At 40.9% G+C, this 21,803-nt stretch overlaps 1 protein-coding gene across 11 annotated transcripts in view; it reads left to right on the forward strand.

Moving 5' to 3' along the window:
- Positions 1 to 16,451, forward strand: part of arfip1 (ADP-ribosylation factor interacting protein 1 (arfaptin 1)) — a 228,441-nt gene extending 211,990 nt beyond the window's left edge. For all 11 annotated transcript variants that reach the window (XM_078541507.1, XM_078541432.1, XM_078541462.1 and 8 more), the window contains 3 exons: positions 684 to 841; positions 9,938 to 10,112; positions 15,008 to 16,451. In XM_078541507.1, the coding sequence (XP_078397633.1) occupies positions 684 to 841; positions 9,938 to 10,112; positions 15,008 to 15,163 (489 nt within the window). In that variant the 3' untranslated portion in view covers positions 15,164 to 16,451. The remainder of the gene's footprint in view (positions 1 to 683; positions 842 to 9,937; positions 10,113 to 15,007) is intronic.
- The last annotated feature ends 5,352 nt before the right edge of the window (positions 16,452 to 21,803 follow it).

Consider the following 21,803-nt stretch of genomic DNA (forward strand, 5'->3'; position numbering starts at 1 on the left):
GAGAATGTGCCAATAGGAATTCATTTTCAGCAGACACCTGTATTTTAAACGTACATAGAAGGGAGTCAGAGAGTCCATTGTTAAATATAAAGCAGTAAAAATAGCCGGGGCCTTTCACCTGGCACTGCGCTTTCTTGTCTTTTGTAATGGGTAACTAGATGCTTTATCTGTCTGACTATAATTTAGTTTATCCCATAAACTAATTAAAAATAAACTCAGGACAGCCAATTAAGTATTTTTTGAAGTGTTCTGTTGTCATGTAGGATAACAATATTAATAAACAAGAACTCAGCTCTACAACATTCAACCGTATCTCTCCATTCTGCCTGTAGCAACATGGCTGTTATTGTGCTTCCTGCCAGCTTGTCGGGTATCAGCTCATGGATCAAACCAGACTTCCTCCAAATTAACTTCAACTAAATTGTAGCCCTTTGTTTCACTCCAGCCAGGAACTCTGTCCCCTTCCCTCAATTTACACAAAAGCTTTATGTTTTAGTGATATCACTCATAGAAATGTTCAAATATGTAATTATTGCTATCGGTATTTTGTATTTTTTAGTGTATTGAGCTAATGCTCTAATATGACAAAGTGCTGACTAATTATAGACCCTCTTTAGGCATTGCATGGAACCTTTTCCTGGTCTTTTTGTATATATTTGAATTTTATTCTCTTTATATTTCAGGAAGAGTTTGGATACAATGCTGAAACCCAGAAATTGCTGTGTAAAAATGGGGAGACACTTCTTGGAGCAATTAATTTTTTCATTGCCAGTGTGAATACTTTGGTGAACAAAACAATTGAAGACACATTAATCGCAGTTAAACATTACGAAAATGCCAGGTAAACCAATTGTAGTGCCGAAAGGATTAAACATATTTTAGTTTGGATAGAGTATTAATTGAAAGTTATGCTGAAAATAATACAATGCTTTTAAGCTGTGGCACTGAAACCTCTATGCACTTAATTTATGTGGGAGTTGTTAAAATTCAGAAAAATGTATATTTACCTATCCCTAATGCACACCATTCTGCAGAACTCAGTTTCACAAATTGTGCTTCTGCTTCCAATTTATAATGATCAGATGTTTCCCATTATCCACATGCGCAAGTATACATTGGCCAGAATTTTCCCGTCAGTGATTTGGGGGCGGGGCCCGCTCACCGACGGGAAAATGACACGGGATGACATCAGGAGGAACCCCCGACGTCATCCCGGTCCCTTTAAATTTTCAGGGAGGTGGGTGAACAGCGAAATCAGCTGTCCGCCCGCCGACCTGTCAATGGCCAATTGAGGCCATTGACGGGGTAATTAAAGTAATTAAAGACCCTGCCCGTCCAACCTTAAGGCTGGCGGGCAGGCCAGGAGCCCCAGCGGGCTTCTGATAATACATGAAACCTCATCCACTGGCGGGATGAGGTTTCATGTTCCTTTTTAAAAACTTTAATAAATGTAATGTGATATTTATTAACATGTCCCATCTCGTGTGACATTGTCACATGAGGGGGACATGTTAATAATATTTTTATTTTTCTATTTTTTAAGTTTTGTACACTGTCACTAATCTCCCTGAGACAGCACTTAGTCTCAGGGAGCAGAGTGCTCTTTCGCGCACGTGCGCAAAAGATCGCACTTTGACAGCTGGGGATTTCCTACCCCCCCCCGCCCCCGCACAGGAAGCGCATAGCGCTTCCTGCAGGGCGGGCCTTAATTGGCCCGCCCACTCAAAATGGCGGCGGGCCCCGTTTCAGCAGCTGTCCGCCCATCGCCGAGTCGGTGGGGCCTGCACGCCCACCAAGGGCAAAATTCTGCCCATTAATTATAGCTACCGGGAAGAAGTGGACTCTAACAAAGTGTTTTTCCAACTGGCATCTAAATATCTAGATAAGAATATTGTCTTGTTTCATGATGCAGTAGAAGTTGGGGTTTTAGTTAGTTTGTGGATGATCTCCTTCTGCTGGTTCTGGGTGATGTTATATACACTAGTCAGTATGCACTGCATAGTTGATGCTTGATGATGTCCATCCTGTAGGATTATCTGTGGTGAAGTAGTTGCTTCAATTTTGAATAGCAAACCAGAGTTGATTACTGGAGATTTATTTTTGCCCAAATGCATAGATAATCCCAATAAATACTAGTTTAGGAGAACATTTCAAATGAGAGCACTGCCCTGATGCTTGATGTTCGTTGTCAGTGCACACACACTGACCTCCATAACCTTGTTTAAGACTGAACTTGAAATGCAGTGTCGTAACACGAGACATGCACTTTAGTCTTCAGCAAAACGGATGATATGGGTCAGAGTGTTTTGTACAAGGCATTGTTCATGTTGACTGAATACTTGTTTGATTGGCGGTTTCTTTTAAGTAGTGATATTTAGTTATCTGTGGTAGCTTTGAATTGGTCATGTTGTTTCAATATGGGGCTTGAACATTGTTTAACTTTCCCATGGTATAAAAGTACATATTTCCCCAGTTCAATATAATTTTTAAATCTTCTCTATCCAGCTATTCCAATAATTTCATTACTTTCTTAATTTCCTCCCCTTTTTGCTATTTTCTCCCCTACCATCCTACTGAAGGGGCTGACTCCTTTGGGTATGGCTATATTGGCATAGAGAACCCTCTGGTACCTCACCTAAATGATTGATATTCACATGTGGCCTTGAAAATTAACGTCAGCAGGGTATTCTATGGAGGTGCATCACATGTCTAATCCAGTTCTGATTTTTTTTTCAGTCCCTCTTGGGTACTTCCATCTCCCTCTGTCCCACCCTCCCTCTGTCCTCATCTTCTAACATCAAACCATACCACCTTTCTGTTCCTCTTCTCAGGTATTTCCCTCACCCACCACAACCCGTCATTACTCTTTCTGCCTTCCTTCTCTCCTGAAATTGTTTAGGCACGAATCCCCCCTAAACAAAGCCATATCCATCCTTCGTGCCTCGCTCATTCTCTAACAACCCCATTATGGTATCTGCTACTGTCTTCTTAAGAGCTGTAATTCCAACTGTCCGACCTTATCACTCATGGGTTCATGCCTAGCATTCTCCCTGGGGCTAATGTGATGAAATCTCCTTTCCATCACACTCACCTCACCCACCTTCATTCCCTTAGACTCTGGCAGTGTATCAACAATCATTGCACCTATCCTCATTTCCCTCCAGAATGTCTGTTCACCTGTGATCAAAGACCCTGTCCATCCACAATCTTAATATGGCTTATTGACATGCTGGCTTTGACTGAAAGAAGTTGATGACACCTCGCGCCTTACTGACTGACTGTACTTCCCCCTCTGCATTGCCGAAACCATGTCAGCAGGAATGCAGCTCTTATTACCAAGTCACACATTGGCCTCTTTTCCCTCTACTCCTCCATATTTCCTTTCTCTCCCTTCAAGCACTTCGCCCTGTTCTCATTTCTCCATTAAAATCTTCATTGTCTGCTGCCTCCACCCACCCCTCCCAGCTTCACCCTGAGATTTTGTCAAAGATATTCTCCCTCAGCCTCTACACTGAGACTCCAAATTCACTGTGAACTCAATCTTCAGCATTTGCTCTGCTTCCTATATCATGGCCTCTCTACTGTGGTTGTAATTGCTGCTCTGACCACTCCTTTGTATTCCTCACAATCCACCTTCCTTACTCTCTGTCAACCCCAGTTCATTCTGCATCTGCCCCTGGGAAAAATCCTCTCTCCCAAGTCACATTTTAGCTTTCCTCTTACATATCTGAGCATAGTCAGAGCATTTCTAGCAAAGGCTTCATTTCCCATCCTGCACTGTTAAAAAGTCCACCAAGGTTCCATCCCCTTGATGCTGCTCTCTCTTATCTACATGCCCCTTGGAGACATCATCTACAAACAACAGGTCCATATGTACACACATGTCGTCTAACTCTATCCTTTGACCCCTCCATTGCCTCTGTCACCAGATGGTTTGTTTGACATTTTGTCTTGGATAAGCTGTGGTTCCCTCCAGCTAAGCAGTGGGAAAACAGGGCGTTGGCCTCCCCAGCTCAAATTCTGCACAATAACCACTTATTCCATCCCCTTCCCCGATCAAGCTGAACCAGATTTTTCACAACCCTGGTATCCTATTTGACAAAGCTGAGCTTCCAGCTCCCTATTATCTCCACCAAAAAGCTGTCTATTCCACCTCTGTGAGATAATTTTCCTTCAGCCCTGCTTCAGCCCATCTGCAGCTGAAAACTTCATTCAAAGTTATGATACCTCCACTGTTCACCTGACTGGCCTCCCAGTCTGCGCCCTCTGAAAGTTTCTGTTCGTCCAAATCTCTACCTGCTTCTCATGCAGCTTTCCCATCACTTGTGAATCAACATCAGTGTGAACCTCTCCAGAGACACTGGCAGGTGGGGAGTTTGACTCGGATGGTACACCTGTCACACTTGTCACACTGTAATGCAGGTGTCCTAAGGCGAACTCAGGGAGGACAGAAACCTCCCGTGGAGCAGAAGCGCAAAAGCCCACTTGATCTTGATTTTCAATTCCTTGTTGCCCAATGCTATAAATTTAAAATTCTTGCATTAATGTTTTTGGGGGAGACAGTGGCATAGAGGTAATGTTGCTGGGCTAGTAATCCAGAGACCCAGGCTAACGCTGTGGGAACATGGGTTCAAACCCCACATGGCAGCTGGTGGAATTTGAATTCAATTAATAGATCTGGAAGGTAAAGCGAGTCTCAGTAATGGTGACAATGAAACTATCATTGATTGTCATAAAAACCCAACTGGTTCACTAATGTCCTTTAGGGAAGGAAATCGGCCATAAGAACATAAGAAATAGGAGCAGGAGTATGCCATTCGGCCCTTCAAGCCTTCCCCGCCATTCAATACGATCATAGCTGATCTGCCCCGGGCCTCGACTCCTCTTTCGTGCCAGCTCCTCATAGCCCTCAACTCCCCGATTTTCAAAAATCTATCTATCTCCCCTTTAAATACTTTCAGCGATCTAGCCTCCACAACTCTCTTCAGACATTCACTACCCTCTGAGAGAAATTCTTTTGCATCTCAATTTTAAATGGGTGTCCTCTTATTCTGTAATTATGTCCCCTAGTTTGAAATTCCCCCACTAGTGGAAACATCTTCTCAACATCTACCCTGTTAAGCCCCCTCAGAATCCTGTGTGTTTCAATAAGATCACCCCCCATTCTTCCAAACGTGAATAAAGGCTAACCTGTTTAGCCATTCTTGATAAGTCAACCCCTTCATCCCTGGAATCAGCCTAGTGAATCTCTTTTGAACTGCCTCCAATGCCAGTATATCCTTTCTTAAATATGGGGACCAACACTGTACACAGTACTCCAGCTGCAGCCTCACCAACACCCTGTACAGTTGTAACAAGACTTCCCTATTTTTAAATTCCAATCCCCTAGCAATACAGACCAAAATTCTATTTGCTGCCATAATTACTTGCTGCACCTGCATGCTAACTGTTTGTGTTTCATGTACAAGAACACCCAAATCCCTCTGTGCTGCACTTTTTTGGAGTCTCTCTCCATTTAAATAATAAGTCTGCCTTTTGATTCTTCCTACTAAAGTGCATGACCTCACATTTTCCTACGTTATACTCCATCTGCCAAGTTTTTGCCCACTCACTCAACCTATCTATATCCCCTTGCAGATTCCTTATGTCCTTATCACAACATGCCCTCCCACCCATTTTTGTACCGTCAGAAAATTTGGATACATTACTCTCTGCCCCCTTCTCCAAGTCATTAATGGAGACAGTAAATAATTGAGGTCCTTGGACTGATCCTTGTGGCACTCTGGTTATATCTTTCCAACCTGAAAAAGACCCATTAATCCCAACTCGGTCTTCTGTGTGTTAACCAATCCTCAATCCATGCTAATACGTTATTCCCAATACCGTGAGCTCCTATTTTGTGCAATAACCTTTTATGTGGCACCTTATCGAATGCCTTCTGGAAATCCAAATACCGGTTCCCCTTTATCAACTCTGCTTGTTATATCCTCAAAGAACTCTATCAAATTTGCCAAACATGATTTCCCTTCCACAAAACCATGTTGACTCTGTTTGATTGCGTTAAGCTTTTCTAAATATCCTGCTATTTCTTCCTTAATAATAGACTCTTAGCATTTTCCCAACGACAGATGTTAGGCTTGTTAGCCTATAGTTTCCTGCTTTTTGCCTCCCTCCCTTCTTGAATGGGGGCGTCACGTTAACGGTTTTCCTTGGGACCCTCCCGGAATCCAGTGAGTTCTGGAATATTTTAACCAATGCCTCCACTACCTCTGCAGCTACTTCCTTTAAAACCCTTGGATAACAGGCCATCAGGTCCTGGCGACTTGCTGCCTTTAGTCCCATTGGTTTGTCAAATACTTTGTCCCTCGTGATAGAGACTGTTACAAGATTTCCTCCCATTAGCTCCTTGATTATCTGATATCTTTGGGATGTTTATAGCGTCCTCCACCATGAGGATCGATGCAAAATATTGGTTTAAATTATCTGCCATTTCGCTGTTTCCATTATCAGTTCTCCAGTCGCATCCTCCAAGGGTCCCATGCTCATTTTAGCCATGCTCTTTCTGTTTATATACCCGTAGAAGTTCTTGCTGTTTGTTTTTATATTTCTTGCCAATTTGCTTTCATAATCAATTTTCTCCCTTTTTATTAGCTTTTTAGTTACCCGCTGCTGGTTTCTAAAAATTCCCAATCCCCTGACCTACCACTAGTTTTCGCCGCTCTGTATGCCTTAGATTTTGATTGGATACTCTCGTTGACCACCTTTGTTAACCACAGGTGGCTCATCCTTCTCATCGAGTCCTTCTTTTTGACCGGGATAAATTTTTGCTGAGCATTATGAAATATCTGCTTAAATGTTTGCCACTGCTCATCCACTGACCTTCCCCTTAGTCTATTTCCCCAGCCCGCTTTAGACAACTCTTTCTTCGTACCTCTGTAATTGCCCTTATTTAAGTTGAGGACACTGGTTTGAGACCCGAGTTGCTCGCCCTCGCACTGAATTTTAAATTCTACCATGTTGTGATTGTTACCTCCTACAGGATCCTTAACTACAATATCTCTTATTAATCTCACCTCATTACACATTACTAGATCTAAAATAACCTGTTCCCAGGTAGGCTCTGCAACATATTGCTCTAAGAAACAATCCCTGATGCACTCAACAAATGTGTCTTCCATGTTATCCCTGCCAATCTGATTGTCCAGTCAATATGCAGACTAAAATCACCCATGCCAATTGTAGCGTCCTCCTTACACCACACCCCCATTATTTCCCGATTTACACTTTGTCCTTGTGAGGCAACTCTTCGGGGGCCTGTAGGCAACCCTTCGGGGGCCTGTAGACAACTCCCACCCGTGACTTCTTCCCCTTGCTATTCCTTATTTCCACCCAAACTGATTCCATTTCACGACCTATTTCACCTATTATCACTACTCACCACTGCACTGATACCTTCCTTTATTAACAAAGCTACACCACCTCTTTTTCCTTTATGCTTGTTTTTTGGGAATGTCGAATATCCTTGAATATTGAGTTCCCAGTCTTGGTCACCCTGCAACCATGTCTCTGTAATAGCTATTAAGCCATATTCATTTATTTTTATTTGTGCCGTCAACTCATCTATCTTGTTACGAATGCTGTGTGCATTCAGATAAAGAGTCTTAAGATTTTACTTTTTACCATTATTACTCACTCTGGTTCTAATTTCTGCTGTACTCTTCTGCTTATATTTTCTGTCCCTTCCTGTCACACTTCCATTCTCGTTAGCCTCTTCACTACCCTGCACCTCTGCTCTCTTTGTTCTTTTTGATTTTTTAAACTTCCCTTCAATTGAACCCCCCCAACTAATTAGTTTAAAGTCCTATCTGCACCCCTAGTTATACAATTCGCCAGGACACAGGTCCCAGCATGGTTCAAATGAAGCCCGTCCCAACGGAACAGCTCTCTCCTTCCCCAGTACTGGTGCCAGTGCCCCATGAATCGGAACCCATTTCTCCCACACCAATCTTTGAGCCACACATTTACCTCTCTAATCCTATTTACCCTACGCCAATTTGCCCATGGCTCAGGTAGTAATCCAGAGATTATTACCTTTGTGGCTCTGCTTTTTAATTTAGCCCCAAGCTGCTCGTAGTCCCTCAGCAGAACCTCTATCCTAGTCCTACCTATGCTACCTACATGGACCACGACAACTGGATCCTTCCCCTCCCACTCCAAGTTCCTCTCCAACCCAGAAGAGATGTCCTTAACCTTGGGACCAGTTGGCAACACACCCTTTGGGACTCTGACTTTGCTGCAGAGAACAGTATCTATTCACACCTGCTCTAGGCACATCTTTTGTTTCTTTACTTGCTTCATCTCCATTCCCTTTGACCCTGAAAGAATAACCCTTCTGTCATTCGAACTCTCCTGTCCTCCATCCCATCACAGACCCTCTGTTGTACTTATCCCACCCACCTCTCACTCAAAACCTATTATGTCGTTAACTTCTATCAGTTCTGATATGAAAGGTAATCGACCTGAAGTGTTAACTCTGCTTCTCTCTCCACAGATACTATGTGACCTGCTGAGCATTTCCAGCATTTTCTGGGTTTTTTTCCCTCTTCCTCTGATTCTGGCCTCCACTGCCATTCTCTTTCCTCCTCCACCCCTCCAGCCTGGAACCTTCAATTGTGACTTTACCTTAAACTAGGTTCCATGCTCTAGGCTACCCTCTTTAAACCTCTCGTCCCTCCTCCCCATCTCCCTTCAAAAATCTCCTTTAAATCCATCTCTTTAACCATGCTTTTTAACATTCAAATATTTCCTATTTTAGGCATGTGATATTTTCCTTAAGTCTCTGCAAAATGCCTTGGGATGTTTTTCTACATTGGATCAGCAATAAAAACTTGCAATTAAAAGACCACATCTGTACACTTTGAAACAGGGGTCACTGAATTGAGATTAGGGCGAGGGCCCCTGACTAATCTTTTCTCTCTCCCTCCATGCTCCCACTAACCCAGTAACCCAGTGCTCCTCTACATGTTCCAGCTGCAATCTGCTAATTCAGCATAGAAGCTGGAACTTTTCTGATCTGTAGGGGTCACTTACTCACTGAATAAACATGCTGAACTATTTGGGGAACCTTCTTTTCAACAATAATTCACAAAGAAATATTGACGTTAATCCTCGCCACTTCTTTGTATTATCTGTAGAATAAGAAGTTGGCTTGGTGAGCTACAATGCTGCAGCGAAATCTGTGGTTTCGAATATCTTTGCAAGGTTATCTGAACCCAGTGACTATGTTACATCATTGCAATGAACCATGAGAGCTGGCAGCTGTTGTAAGCAAGCACAACTTGTCCTCTTCTTGTAAAAATTGAAATTACAATTACAACACATGCTGCTTTAAACACAGCATTTTTTACTCTGGGGGCAGTGGCAACACCTTTTATGATTTAAGCACTAGCAATGGGACAGTAAGAAGTTGAACTAAGTCTGTATTCTTGCAACACTGAAACATTGGATAGTATGCATTGTATATCTGTTCAAAACTCAATTTTCTACTGGAAAGTATTGCATTACATTTCATCACTGATGTAATTATCAGTGAGGTAATGGAGAAGATTGTCTTAGGCAACATTTTAATAGCGGAATGTAGAAAATTCACTCGTCAGCAATACACTATAATTTTAAAAATAAGCTGCTGCAGCCGCTGAGGTAGTGAAACCTCCAGTATATTTAAGATGTAAGTTTGTTTTGATCCTTATAAGATAGCATACAATTCTACAGATATTGTGATTCTACTGAACATTTTGTAAAATGTACTCTGATGTATTTTTATTACCCTGGCTACCTTGAGAAAAAGGCTTCTTTTCAGTTACTGTTTTAATCTGTTGTCATTGATTTGAAACGGTAATTTTATGCAATTTCTGTTGTGCTATGCTTTGTGCCGTAGGATAGAGTATGATGCATATCGTACTGATTTAGAGGAACTGAACCTTGGTCCTCGCGATGCCGTTACAATTCCAAAAATTGAACAGTCTCAGCTACAGTTCCAGATTCATAAAGAGAAATTTGACAAACTTCGAGGAAGTGTATCAGTCAAACTGAAATTTCTGGATGAAAACAAGGTATTTAAAAGCTAGTTAATCTTGCATATTATTGCACGTGTCTAATCGAGATTGTGTCATAATGTGGTATTAAAGGGCAGGGGTTAGCTAGACCAAGACATACGTGTAATTCAAACCCCATTATTTTTGTGTTGTTTTGCATTAGATTTCTAGTTAAATAGCAAAATTGATGGTAATTTGGGAAGCAGAGAAGTAGTATTCGATGGACCATAAGATTTTCAGGGCAGATAGGAGGTGCAAAACCGAGGGACTATAGTGCCACCACTGTTGGGAGGGTGTATTTGCGGTGTGACAACTTTACATAGGCAGTTCCTATTACAAGTGTGAACACAGACCATTATACTAGCAAAAATTGACAGGAAATGTATGAAGATAAGATTAGCAATAGAGATTGATCTAACACATCAATAGACAACTCCCACCCGTGACTTCTTCCCCTTGCTATTCCTTATTTCCATCCAAACTGATTCCACATCACGATCTATTGCACCCATGTCACCACTCACTTCATATTCTACACACGTCAATATTCTAGAAGGTGGCCTATGCCTCATGCTATTTTAATGGTACCGAATGGATGGAACACGGGTTGACCAAGGGATCTGGAAATGGAGATAATATTTAGTGGGCATAACATATGAGTACGGGCATATCATTTGATATCCACAGAATTGCCTTCCATTTAAGAGTGAAATTAGACTTGCATGAGGAGAACTGAGAGCATAAGGCTGTAATGTTACAATAAATGACACAAGCATAACCCTGCTCAAATAAAAAATTGTATTTATATAATGCCTTGTACCCAAAGGATGCTCCAATGTCCTTGGCATTCAGTGATTACTTTCTTTCCTCCAAGTGTAGTCACTGTTAAATGACCAGACTCTTGCAATTACAAAGTGAAATATCCTATGCACAGGATCCTCCTCCACGTTGTGTGGAGCATAAGCGGCAGCTTCAACCAATTGGGTGAAATAGCCCATTTCTATGCTGTAGACTCACTGTAACTCTATATATTTAAATGGCTGCAACAAAGAGAGAAATGAGGACACACTATCATCACAAAATGACTAAACACACCATAGCGAAGTTCCTGACCAAGCATGGTTTGTTTGTCACCAAATCAGACGATGTGAAGAGAAGCTTAGCACAGCACTTGCACAAAATCATCAGGAAACTTCCTCCAGGCATTAGTATGAACTCAGACAAGCCTGCATCTTATCATTTAGCATTGTGCTTGATTTTGTGATGAGATATTTACAACAACAGCAACTTGTATTTGTAGCATCTTTATTGAAGTAAAATATTCTCGAGGCATTCCAAAGAGTACTATCAAACAAGATTTGACACTGATTCAGATGAGGAGATATTAGGACAGATACTTGGTCTAAGAGATAAATCTTAAGAAGCATCTTAAAGGAAGTGGAGAGGTTTAGGGAGAGAATTTCAAAGCTTGGGGCTTCTGCTGCTGAAGGTATGCTGCCAGTGGTGAAGTGATTAATATCAGTGTTGTGCAAGAGGCCAGAATTGAAGGTGCATAGAATTCTTGGAGGGTCACAGCAGGTTGTAGAGATATGGAAGGAGGAGGCCAGGGGGGGGATTTGAAAACAAATTTACTTAGTGCCAAATCAGCCATTGCATGGGGAAGACGGAGAACTTGGGAACTCAAACTTTGCAGGAGTTATGTTTCATTTATTATTTTAACCATTTACCTTAAGGCTCCATACAGAGCAATACTCACGAGTTCTCCAACTAGAAACTTTGCGCATCAAGAATTTCACTGGGAATCATAAGCAATGCCTGTCCAGGCCGTTCACCTTGAAGCTAACCAAAATTCCTACTAAGTGAAGCTTTGTACTACTATTATAACAATTTTAGAAATCAAGCTTTCATTGTCTAATTTTTTATTTATTCATTCATGGGTTATAGGCATCCCTGGTAAGGCCAGTATTTATTGCCCATCCCTAATTGTCCTCGACAAGGTTCTTGAACCATTGCAGTTCATGTAGTGTAGGTACACCCACAGTACTTTTAGGGAGGGAGTTCCAGGATTTTGACCCAGCAACAGTGAAGGAATGGCGATATGGTTCCAAGTTGGGATGGTATGTAGCTAAGAGAGGAACTTGCTAGTGGTGGCGTTCCCATGCATCTGCTGCCCTTATCCTCCTATGTGGTAGAGGTTGCAGGTTCTAAAAGTGCTGCCAAAAGAGCCTCGGTGAGTTGCTGCAGTGCATCTTATAGGTGGTATATGCTGCTGCCACTGTGCGTTGGTGGTGGAAGGAACAAACATTTAAAGTGGTGAATGGGGTTGCAATCAAGTGGGCTACTTTGCCCTGGATGGTGTTGAGCTTCTTGAGTGTTGTTGGAGCTGCACTCATCCAGGCAAGTGGAGAGTATTCCATCACACTACTGACTTGTGCCATATAGATAGTGGACAGACTTTGGGGAGTCAAGATTTGAGTTACTCTCCTCAGAATTCCTTGCCTCTTGCCTGCTCTTGTAGCCATAGTATTTATATGACTGGTCCAGTTTAGTTTCTGGTCAATGGTAACCCCCAGCATGTTGATAGTGAGGGATTCAGCAATGGTAATGTCATTGAATCTCAAAAGGAGTTTGTTAGATTCTCTCTTGTTGGAGATGGTCATTGCCTGGCACTTGTGTGGAGCAAATGTTACTTGCCACCTATTAGCACAAGACTGAATATTGTCTGGTTCTTGCTGCATATGGACACGACTGCTCAGATACTGAAGCAGTCTGCGAATGGTGCTGAACATTGTGCAATCATCAGCAAACATTCCCAATTCTGACCTTATGATGGAGGGAAGATCATTGATGAAGCAGCTGAAGGTGGTTGGGCCCAGGGCACTATCCTGAGGAACTCCTGCAGCGATGTCCTGGGACTGAGATGATTAACCTCCAACAAGCACAACCATCTTCCTTTGTACTAGTATAACTTTAGCCAGTGGAGAGTTTTACCTCTGATTCTCATTGACCCCAGTTTTTCTAGGGCTCCTTGATGCCACACTCAATCAAATGCTGACTTGATGTCAAGGGCAGTCACTCTCATGTCACCTCTTGCATGGATCAAGGCTATAATGAGGTCAGGAGCTGAGTGGCCCTGGTGGAACCCAAATTGAATGTCAGGGAGCAGGTTATTGCTGAGTAAGTGCTGCTTGATAGCACTGTCAATGATCCCTTCCACTACTTTGCTGATGATCAAGAGTAGACTGATGGGACAGTAATTGGCCAGGTTGAATTTGTCTTGCTTTTTGTGGACAAGACATACCCAGGCAATTTTCCATATTGCCAAATAGATGCCAATGTTGTAGCTGTACTGGAACAACTTGGCAAGGCATGGTCAAGTCTTCAGCACTATTGCTGGGTTTAACTTTCAGATATTTTATGATCTTTGAGTCATTGAACAAGTTATTTAACAATGATACTAATGTCCTGGTGTATATCTTGCTATAACCTTGGCATTTTTTGCTTCTCTCGTTTTCTCTTTCCAAACTCTCACTTTTATTTTGCTCTGGAGTGTCATTGTGATCAAAAGATAATGTCTGCCAGTATATAAGTCAAACCAATTTTGATTTGTCATGTAATTTAACATTAACTTGCTACATCAGCTGTTCTATATTATTTAAAAATATTTTTAAAACTATATTCTAACAGACTGTTTTGCTTACTAATTTTAAAAATTATCTTAATGCCAAGCCAGCCCATTCAACTCTGTGTTAAAAGTACATGTATTGGAGAAGCAGGTTTGATATCCGCACTTCCCCCAATCTCCATTGTGCTACTTTGCAGGGATGAGGAGAATGGAAACAAAGGCCTTTCTAAAAACAAACTGGCTTTTATATAATGCTTTTCACTTCCTTGGAATATCCTTTCCATTCATTGGGAAATACTGTTTATAATGAGGGGAGAGAAAACAAGAGTGTAGTTTACACTTGCATGTCTCCTAGTGAGCTGCTTAGTGCAATATTGGTGGAACCCTGGGAACAGGTCATGCACACAGTGCCATAGTTGGTATGTATTGTGGAGAGAAGACAAAAGGGTCTAATTTTAATAGGATGTGCCAACCGTGGCTCGATTGGTAGACTCTTGAGTCAGAAGGTTGAGGGTTGAAGTCCCCCTCTGTAGACTTGAGTAGAAAATCTAGGCTGACAAAATTCAGTGCAATAATGGGGCAACAGTCTGGAAATTTGGATGAGACTTTTGGCTGTTTCTTAGGGTGATGTAAAAGATGGCATGGCACTATTTTCAAGAAGAACTTGAAGTTCTCCCTGATGTCCTGGCCAATATTTATCCCTCAACTAACATCACTAAGACAGATTACCTAGTTATTATCACATATTTGTGGGACCTTGCTGTGTGCAGATTAGTTACTGTATTTCCTGCAGTGACTACACTTCAAAAGTAAAGCACTTTGGGAAGTCCTTGGGATGTGAAAAGTGCTATATAAATGCATCTTTTTTTCTTCCTCCTTTCCTTCAACTTGCATTATTATTAACGCATGATTCATTTTCTGTAACTGAATAAACTACAAAATAAGGTCCAAGGAAAAATGTCTATTATAGCTATAAATGAATCATGGGTCATGAGAGCAATACAAATCCATTTAACTTCTGCAGTATGTAGTGTTTTGTGTATAACGTATGTGCATTTAACACAATGTTGGTATTTCATTCTTATTTAGCTGTGTCTAAAAATTGTAGAGTGATTTTGTTGAGCAGTTTGGGGCAAATAAGAATAGTTCTGCAGTGAGTCTGTGTGTTGCAATTTTATCGCCGTAAAGGGCAGGCAAAATTGTTGGTGTCTACTGTTTACAAAATCTTGGTGTGCTTTTTTTTTTGAATGAAGGAGACTTGAATAGTGATGATTTTGTCTTTCCACAGATTAAAGTGATGCACAACCAACTTCTTCTCTTTCACAATGCTGTGTCTGCTTACTTTGCTGGCAACCAGCATCAACTTGAACAGGTGCTCAAACAATTCCACATCAAGTTGAAGGCTCCCGGTTCTGACGGTCCTTCCTGGCTGGAGGAACAGTGATGCCTCAAAGCCTGAAGATATGATTGATGCAGTTATAAAATCTAATTGAATATTTTTTTTCATGTTATGAGATGGGGAGACAGTAAGTAAAATTGTGGTCAATGATATAGCTGTTTCTCACTTTTTTTGCTATATGTTAATCTGAAAAATTAGATTGAATATGGTCATTTTATGTAACTGAATAAACTTTATAAGACCAAGACCTAAGAAAAATATTCCTTTTTGTACAGGGGTTAGAGGGGGATAGTTAGTATATATTCAGATTTGCACTGAACAGTAACTGTAGATTTGTTTAGTGTCTTCTGGTCACTACAGTGTAATTGTTTGAAAACATGATTGACAATTTTATATACAAGTTCTTTCACAAAAAGGGCACCTGAGTTCACAAAGCAAGTGAACTGTTAAGCAAAATGTAATGACTTTGCAGAGCAATAGGATAGAAAGTCCCTGAATGAAGCACCTGTGCTGAGTGAAATGGTTATTTTAGCACTCCAAATTCCAGCCAATACTGTACTTCCAATAGACTTTATTCATTTGTTAATTGTGTCAAATAAGAATCCTTGAGACTGGGTCAAGGAGGAGGATATGTAACTTTATTACAAAGGCACCAAGCAATGACAATATTTGCAAACATCTGGTGACATGTGAAAGTATGTTAACTTGGTGCCATTAACTCACAAGATTTGCTTGCTTTTGATTTGACATCATTGCTATTTTCTTAAAGGTGTAACTCTAATTAAGCCACGTACCAGCCTTATGTCTACAATCGTGTGCCTTTAACAATACATTTTCCCACTCGGTCACGTTACCGAGGTCCTTGAAACATTTTACGATTCGCTGTTGTCATCTCACCATTCCCAGGATGACATGGGGAGGGGGTGGAGGAGGGAGAAAAGCAAGATTGCGCTAATTATTTCTTCCTAATATTTCTGTTGTGGGATTCTATTAGCTGCATTTGGCTTTAGTCTTCTGGCCATGCTCATGTTTGCTGATAGTGTACTATCATTCACTGATTTTTTTTCATTCTATGTAAACAGTCTTTGAAATTAAAGCACCTACATGTAATTTTTTTGTCATTCTGTTTAAACTTTGTGGCAATGCCTTCTGAATTCTGTATCGAATATTTAACATTAAATTAACCGCATATTTTTAATGTAAATCATAATTGCATTATTTAATTTTTTTTCTCTATGGTTGTCAGTCACTATTTGCTATTGAAGTTAATATCCGGATTGTGCCTCTATTATAAATACACGTATATGTACAAATTAAAAGGTGTTTGCTGCAAGCCAAGTTTCTGAATGCTATTGTTTTAAAAAGAACACATGGAACATTTTAAAATCTAATTGTATGAATACGTATGCCCAAGTGGGATTGAGTCTGCAGCTCTTTCGTATTGCTGCATATTCATGAGTTTTCCCAGAGTATCCTTGCAATAAAGGGCTTTGAGTTCATGGGGAACTTGTGTGAAATAAGAGTGTCAGTCTGTGGTCCAGTAGGTATCAGAATCTCTACTAAAGGAAGATGACATGGTTACAGTTCTGATACTTGTAACCTAGTTACTCCGTGTCTTGAACACTATTCATGCTATTATTGTGGACATTCTGTGAAAGAGCACTTATCCATGAAAGAGCATTTATTGATACCGGCAGAATTTCCCTTACATAGTCTGATGTTAACGGCTTACAGAAAAAAATAGTCCTGGGAAAATATTCTCACTTACATAGTCAAAGCAGAAAACGGTCACAATTTTTTTTTTCATTTTGATGGCATTCACCATAATCTGTTTCCTGAACAGTAGCATGAAGTGCAATATGTCATCTTACTGGCTAGCTTGGGAAACAGCTTACAAAAAAAGAATAAATCTTACTGTTTTATTTTTCTACCCTGTCTTATCTCTCTAGCTCCCTAAAATTATACAGCATCTCTGTCTCTGCCTTTGTTCCAGACCAGACCACATTAAGGTCTGCAGCAGTGAATTAAGTAATCTGTGCTTCCTCCCTTTCAGGAGGAATATCATGATCTGCCCATAATGCTTGAAATAATCATTAAATCAAACCAACTTTGAGTCACTCAATTTACAAGGTGTTTCAGAGTGCGAACCTAGGCTGCTAAACATGAAGCACTCCAAAACACAGGTCAGGATTTTACATGGAAAATCGGGTGCAAGCCCACATCCACTGGTCCCGGAAGCCACAAGTGAATTTTGCATTGTTCAGGAAATTAGTTGCCTGAAGTTGTGGAAAACGCTCCTCTGAGGCAGGATCCCCTGCCTCCAAGAGCTGCCAGCCTCTTCACTCCCATCAGCGCCACTAGGAGCGGTGGCCACTGCTGGGACTGCAGTGGGCCTTGGACCAGTGACCACTGAGGCGCCCAAGTACAGGTAAGTGGGGTTGGGGATCGCCAGGGCCAATCAGGTATGCACTCAGTGGGTTTTGGGGTCTTACAGCAGAGGGCCCTCTGAGGGCCACAGGGTGCCCGATCAGATGGGGCTCCCCCCTGCGCACCCCACCCCCCCCACCCCAAACCACTCCACTGAGCTTGCAGGAAGGCTGGCAGGTGTTACTGGGTATCCTCCCCAGGTGGCAAAGTGCCCATCTGCTGCTGGTAAAAAGGGTGAAGAGACCCTTAAGTTGTCATTAATTGGCACTTCAGGGACCCATTGGTCTAACGGTGGGAAGATCATGTACCACCTACCATGCTTCTGGTAAAATACCAAGAGAGGTAGGATGGGTGACAGGCACAGCAGCCCCCACCATCCCACCTGATTTTACCCCATGTCACTGGCCAGTACATTTATAAAACTATTATTCTAAATATGAAGCGGAGGCTAGGGACAACATTAAGCTAGATCTAATCTGTTACGATTGTTAGTGTGTTTAGACTATCAGTGACATCACCAGTTGGCATCTTCCACAAATATATTAAACCTATCTGGAGAAAACCTCTTAATCAGTTCACCATTCATGGCCAGTTTGTTTTTAAGCAAGCACCAAAACTAACTTTTCTGCTAGCAATTTACTAATGCAGTTATTACCTACATAACTGCCAATATTCTGTAGCATTTGCAGGATTTGAATATTTTAAACTGACATTTGAATTCAAGTTAATTACTTAATTTGATTTGGATAGGAGATTAAGTAGATTAGTAGAGAAATGGAAGTAGGGTTTGGAACTGAGAATAAGAGTTCTTAAAATGATTCAATAATAAAAAGCATGGTTTGTTTACAATAAATTTTAGATTACTACTATTTTCTTGGCTTGGAACAAAGTTTCATGAAACTTGTTAATTGTATAAAAATGAAGTGCAGTAAACCATTTTGCTACATTGCCTTACAGTGCAGAAGTTGTTGCCTTTTCATTGATATTTGCAAGAAAGAAGAAAAACAATCTCAGTAATGACCTCCAATCAAATGAAAAGTCTGCTCACTTCTGATCATCATCAACATCATTGTGTGTGCTCTGCCTGGAGGCAGGTCCTTGGCTCATAGCCTTGTCCCTGTCTCATAGCAAGCACAGAAGGATTACTAGTAGACTACCAGATAGACTAGTAGCAGAAAGCATGAACTTTGGGATGAAAATGAACATCAACAAAACCAAAATGATGCATATCTCAAAATCACCAAGAAATATTCATAGAAGGAAAATAACTATAGGTGCAAAAATTCAAGTATTTAGGAAGCATCATATCTGCAGATTGAAGGTGCTACAAAGAAATAAGAACAAGGATATCGATGGGAATGATTATATTTGGTAAGAGACGGTTGCTAACTGGAAAGCTGAATAAACAATTCAAAAAGTGACTTGGAAAGAGCTTGATTTGGAGTGTTGTTTTGTATGGATGCGAAACTTGGACCTTGCAGAGAGGAGACCAGCTTGCTAACTAGCTTTGAAATGTGGGTTTGGAGGAGAATGGAAAGGATCAGCTGGACAGAAAAAGTAACAAATGAAGTGCTGTGGAGAGTGAACAAAAGTTTGCTGAACATAATTAGGAGAAGGTGGAGAGACTGGGTGGGGCACATCTTAAGAGGTAACCCTAGGAAGAGACACAATGGAAGGAAGATTTCAAGGAAAGAAAAGGATGGAAGGGAATATTAATGCTGAATGGCTTGAAAATTGAAGTAAGTTTTTGGAAAATGGCACTGGATAGAGAGATGTGGAGAAGACTCAGAACCAAGTCACTTCTAACGGAATAGTGTAATTTAGGTGAACTAATTGAGTAGAGAGTTTTGCATCATACTACATTTAATAGGGCAGTTTCCTTTGCAAGAGAATTTTTTTCTCATTTCTTTTGAGTACATACACAAGTGCAATTAATAAACTTATTTTCTAGAACTGAGAGAAAGTGGAACATGATACAGAAGATTCAGCAGTTGTAATTTGGAGATTTGGTTATTAGCCTGCTACCAGAATATACTGGTACATGCTTGAAACTGTACTGGCTATCAAATCACCTCCGGAGATGAGGCTTACACCAGGATCCACTTGACGTTATATAATTGGCCAGTGTACATTGTATTTTGAAAGACAGATATCAAAAGCATAAATATCCCATTCAGAAAGAAGGCCAGGGGCATCAAAAGCTGTGCATAGGAGTCAGGATTATCACCATTGCAAAATATGTCATGTGAATAGATATTCAGCTTTCATTGGTATAACAATGGTAATGATATAAATTGAACCCATTACACTGTTAACACTGCCAGTCCCTGTTTGTTTATTGTGTGTTTCGCCTGTATCTCTCAGATTATAGTTCAGTATCAGGGTAGTGCCTGAAGTTGCGATGTGACCTTAACAGTAACTAGGTTTTGGGAGAGTTGTACTCTTGATCTCATTTTAAAATTTCAGATTTGGGTTTACACTGCCATTTTGACAGTACAATTCTAAACAATTACTACCTTCTATTCATTATGCGTGGGATGAAATATGGGCCCAGAGGCACCCCAGAAGGTACTCTAGGGGACCCCTTGGAAGTCCCAATGCAAAGACTCTTCAGGAATTGCCTGGGAAGTTTCAACTTCTGATGGGCAATTCCCTTGCATCCAGAGCCCTCTGGAAAATGTCTCCAACTCAGAGTTGGGAGTCAGAGACTTTGGAGGGTTCTGACTCACTTGGATAGTTGCCCAGGAAATGTTCAACAGGAAAAAAACATGTCTTAACTATACAACTGACCATCCCCACAACTTCCACTCCCCCACTGACCCTCTGACTCCCTCCCCAACTCCTGGCCCGACCTTGCCACTGTACCCACCTAGCTGGCACCCTACTACCCTAAACTCATTTAAGTCACCCACTCATTCACTAACCCAGTGAAAAGCTATTTAAATGTCCCAAAACTTTTCACTGTGTTAATGAAGGCAAACTTACCAAATTATGATAGCTAATGCTGTAAAAAGGGATGTGGCTTTGCTCCTCCCAACAATCCTGCCCTACGAAGAAGGACCCCCAGAACAGGTATGCTCTACATTTCTGAAGAGGCCTGATTCAGAAGTCTGGTCCAGAAATACAGAGCTCCAGTTCTGTGTAAAAAACAAAAGGAGCTAAGTGGCAATCTGACACTGGCTGCCACTCCTCAGAAGATTCTGCCCATGGTCTTTTAATTTTGCCATACAGTTAGGATCATACTAGAATATCCCAGAGGACAGACCAATGCACAGGTTCTACTTCAGATACAACTGATGCAATGGGACCATTACCATTTACAGTGCCATTGTTGAAGTGTTTTTTGCGACCTATTTGGGTATGGTACATTGCAGTTTATAAAATGGTAAAGCATGCATTCCTTCCTATTTTATTTTACAATTTTCTGAAAAAGTTTGAAACACTTGACAAGCAGCTTGCTCTTAAAAAAAAATCAAGATATTTGTTTTGAAAGGAAATATAGCAGCATGGATAAAAAGTTTGCTGGGACACAGAAAATAAATCAAGTTAATAGGTGTTGCTCAAGCTGGAGAAAAGTTATTCACGGTGTACCCAAAAGATCTGTGCTGATACAGACACAATGGGCTGAATAGAGTTCCCCAAGTAAATACTCAGTCATCTTTTAAGAGATTCACCCTCTTTCCACATTCCACCCACCCACTACCAGATTAACACCAGTAATGAAAGCAATTAATTTATGTTTTCATGCAAACATGTAAATTACCATAAATGAGTAACCCTGATGCATATAACACATCATAAAACAGTCATGAGTAATACTGCAAGAGATTCACTGGTAATGGTAGAGGACACTGATTTAAAGTGTTTGGCAAAAGAACCAGCGGCAACATGAGGAAAACCCTTTTTGTCCAGCAAGCTGCTAGGATCTGATGACAGATTCAATCTTGACTTTCAAAAGGGAATTGGGTAAGCATGTGAAGAAAGAAAATTTGCAGAAATGTGGAGGAAGGTTAGAACAGTGGAACTAACTGAGTTGCTCTTGCAGAGAGCTGGTACAGATATGACAGACCAGATGGCTTCCTTTTATGCATAACCATTCTATGTTGGCAAATGCAGTTAAGTTTGGTATCCTGGCTACCAATATAGCAGCAACTCTAGTAATTGTAAAACTTAAGATAAAAACCTTATAGTATTTTACAGTATCATTCTATATAGACTCAATAATGGAAACTTTTGGGATTTGTTGTGTTACGGACAG

Source organism: Cetorhinus maximus, chromosome 1 (assembly GCF_964194155.1).
Source record: "Cetorhinus maximus chromosome 1, sCetMax3.hap1.1, whole genome shotgun sequence".
Classification (NCBI taxonomy): Eukaryota; Metazoa; Chordata; class Chondrichthyes; order Lamniformes; family Cetorhinidae; genus Cetorhinus; species Cetorhinus maximus.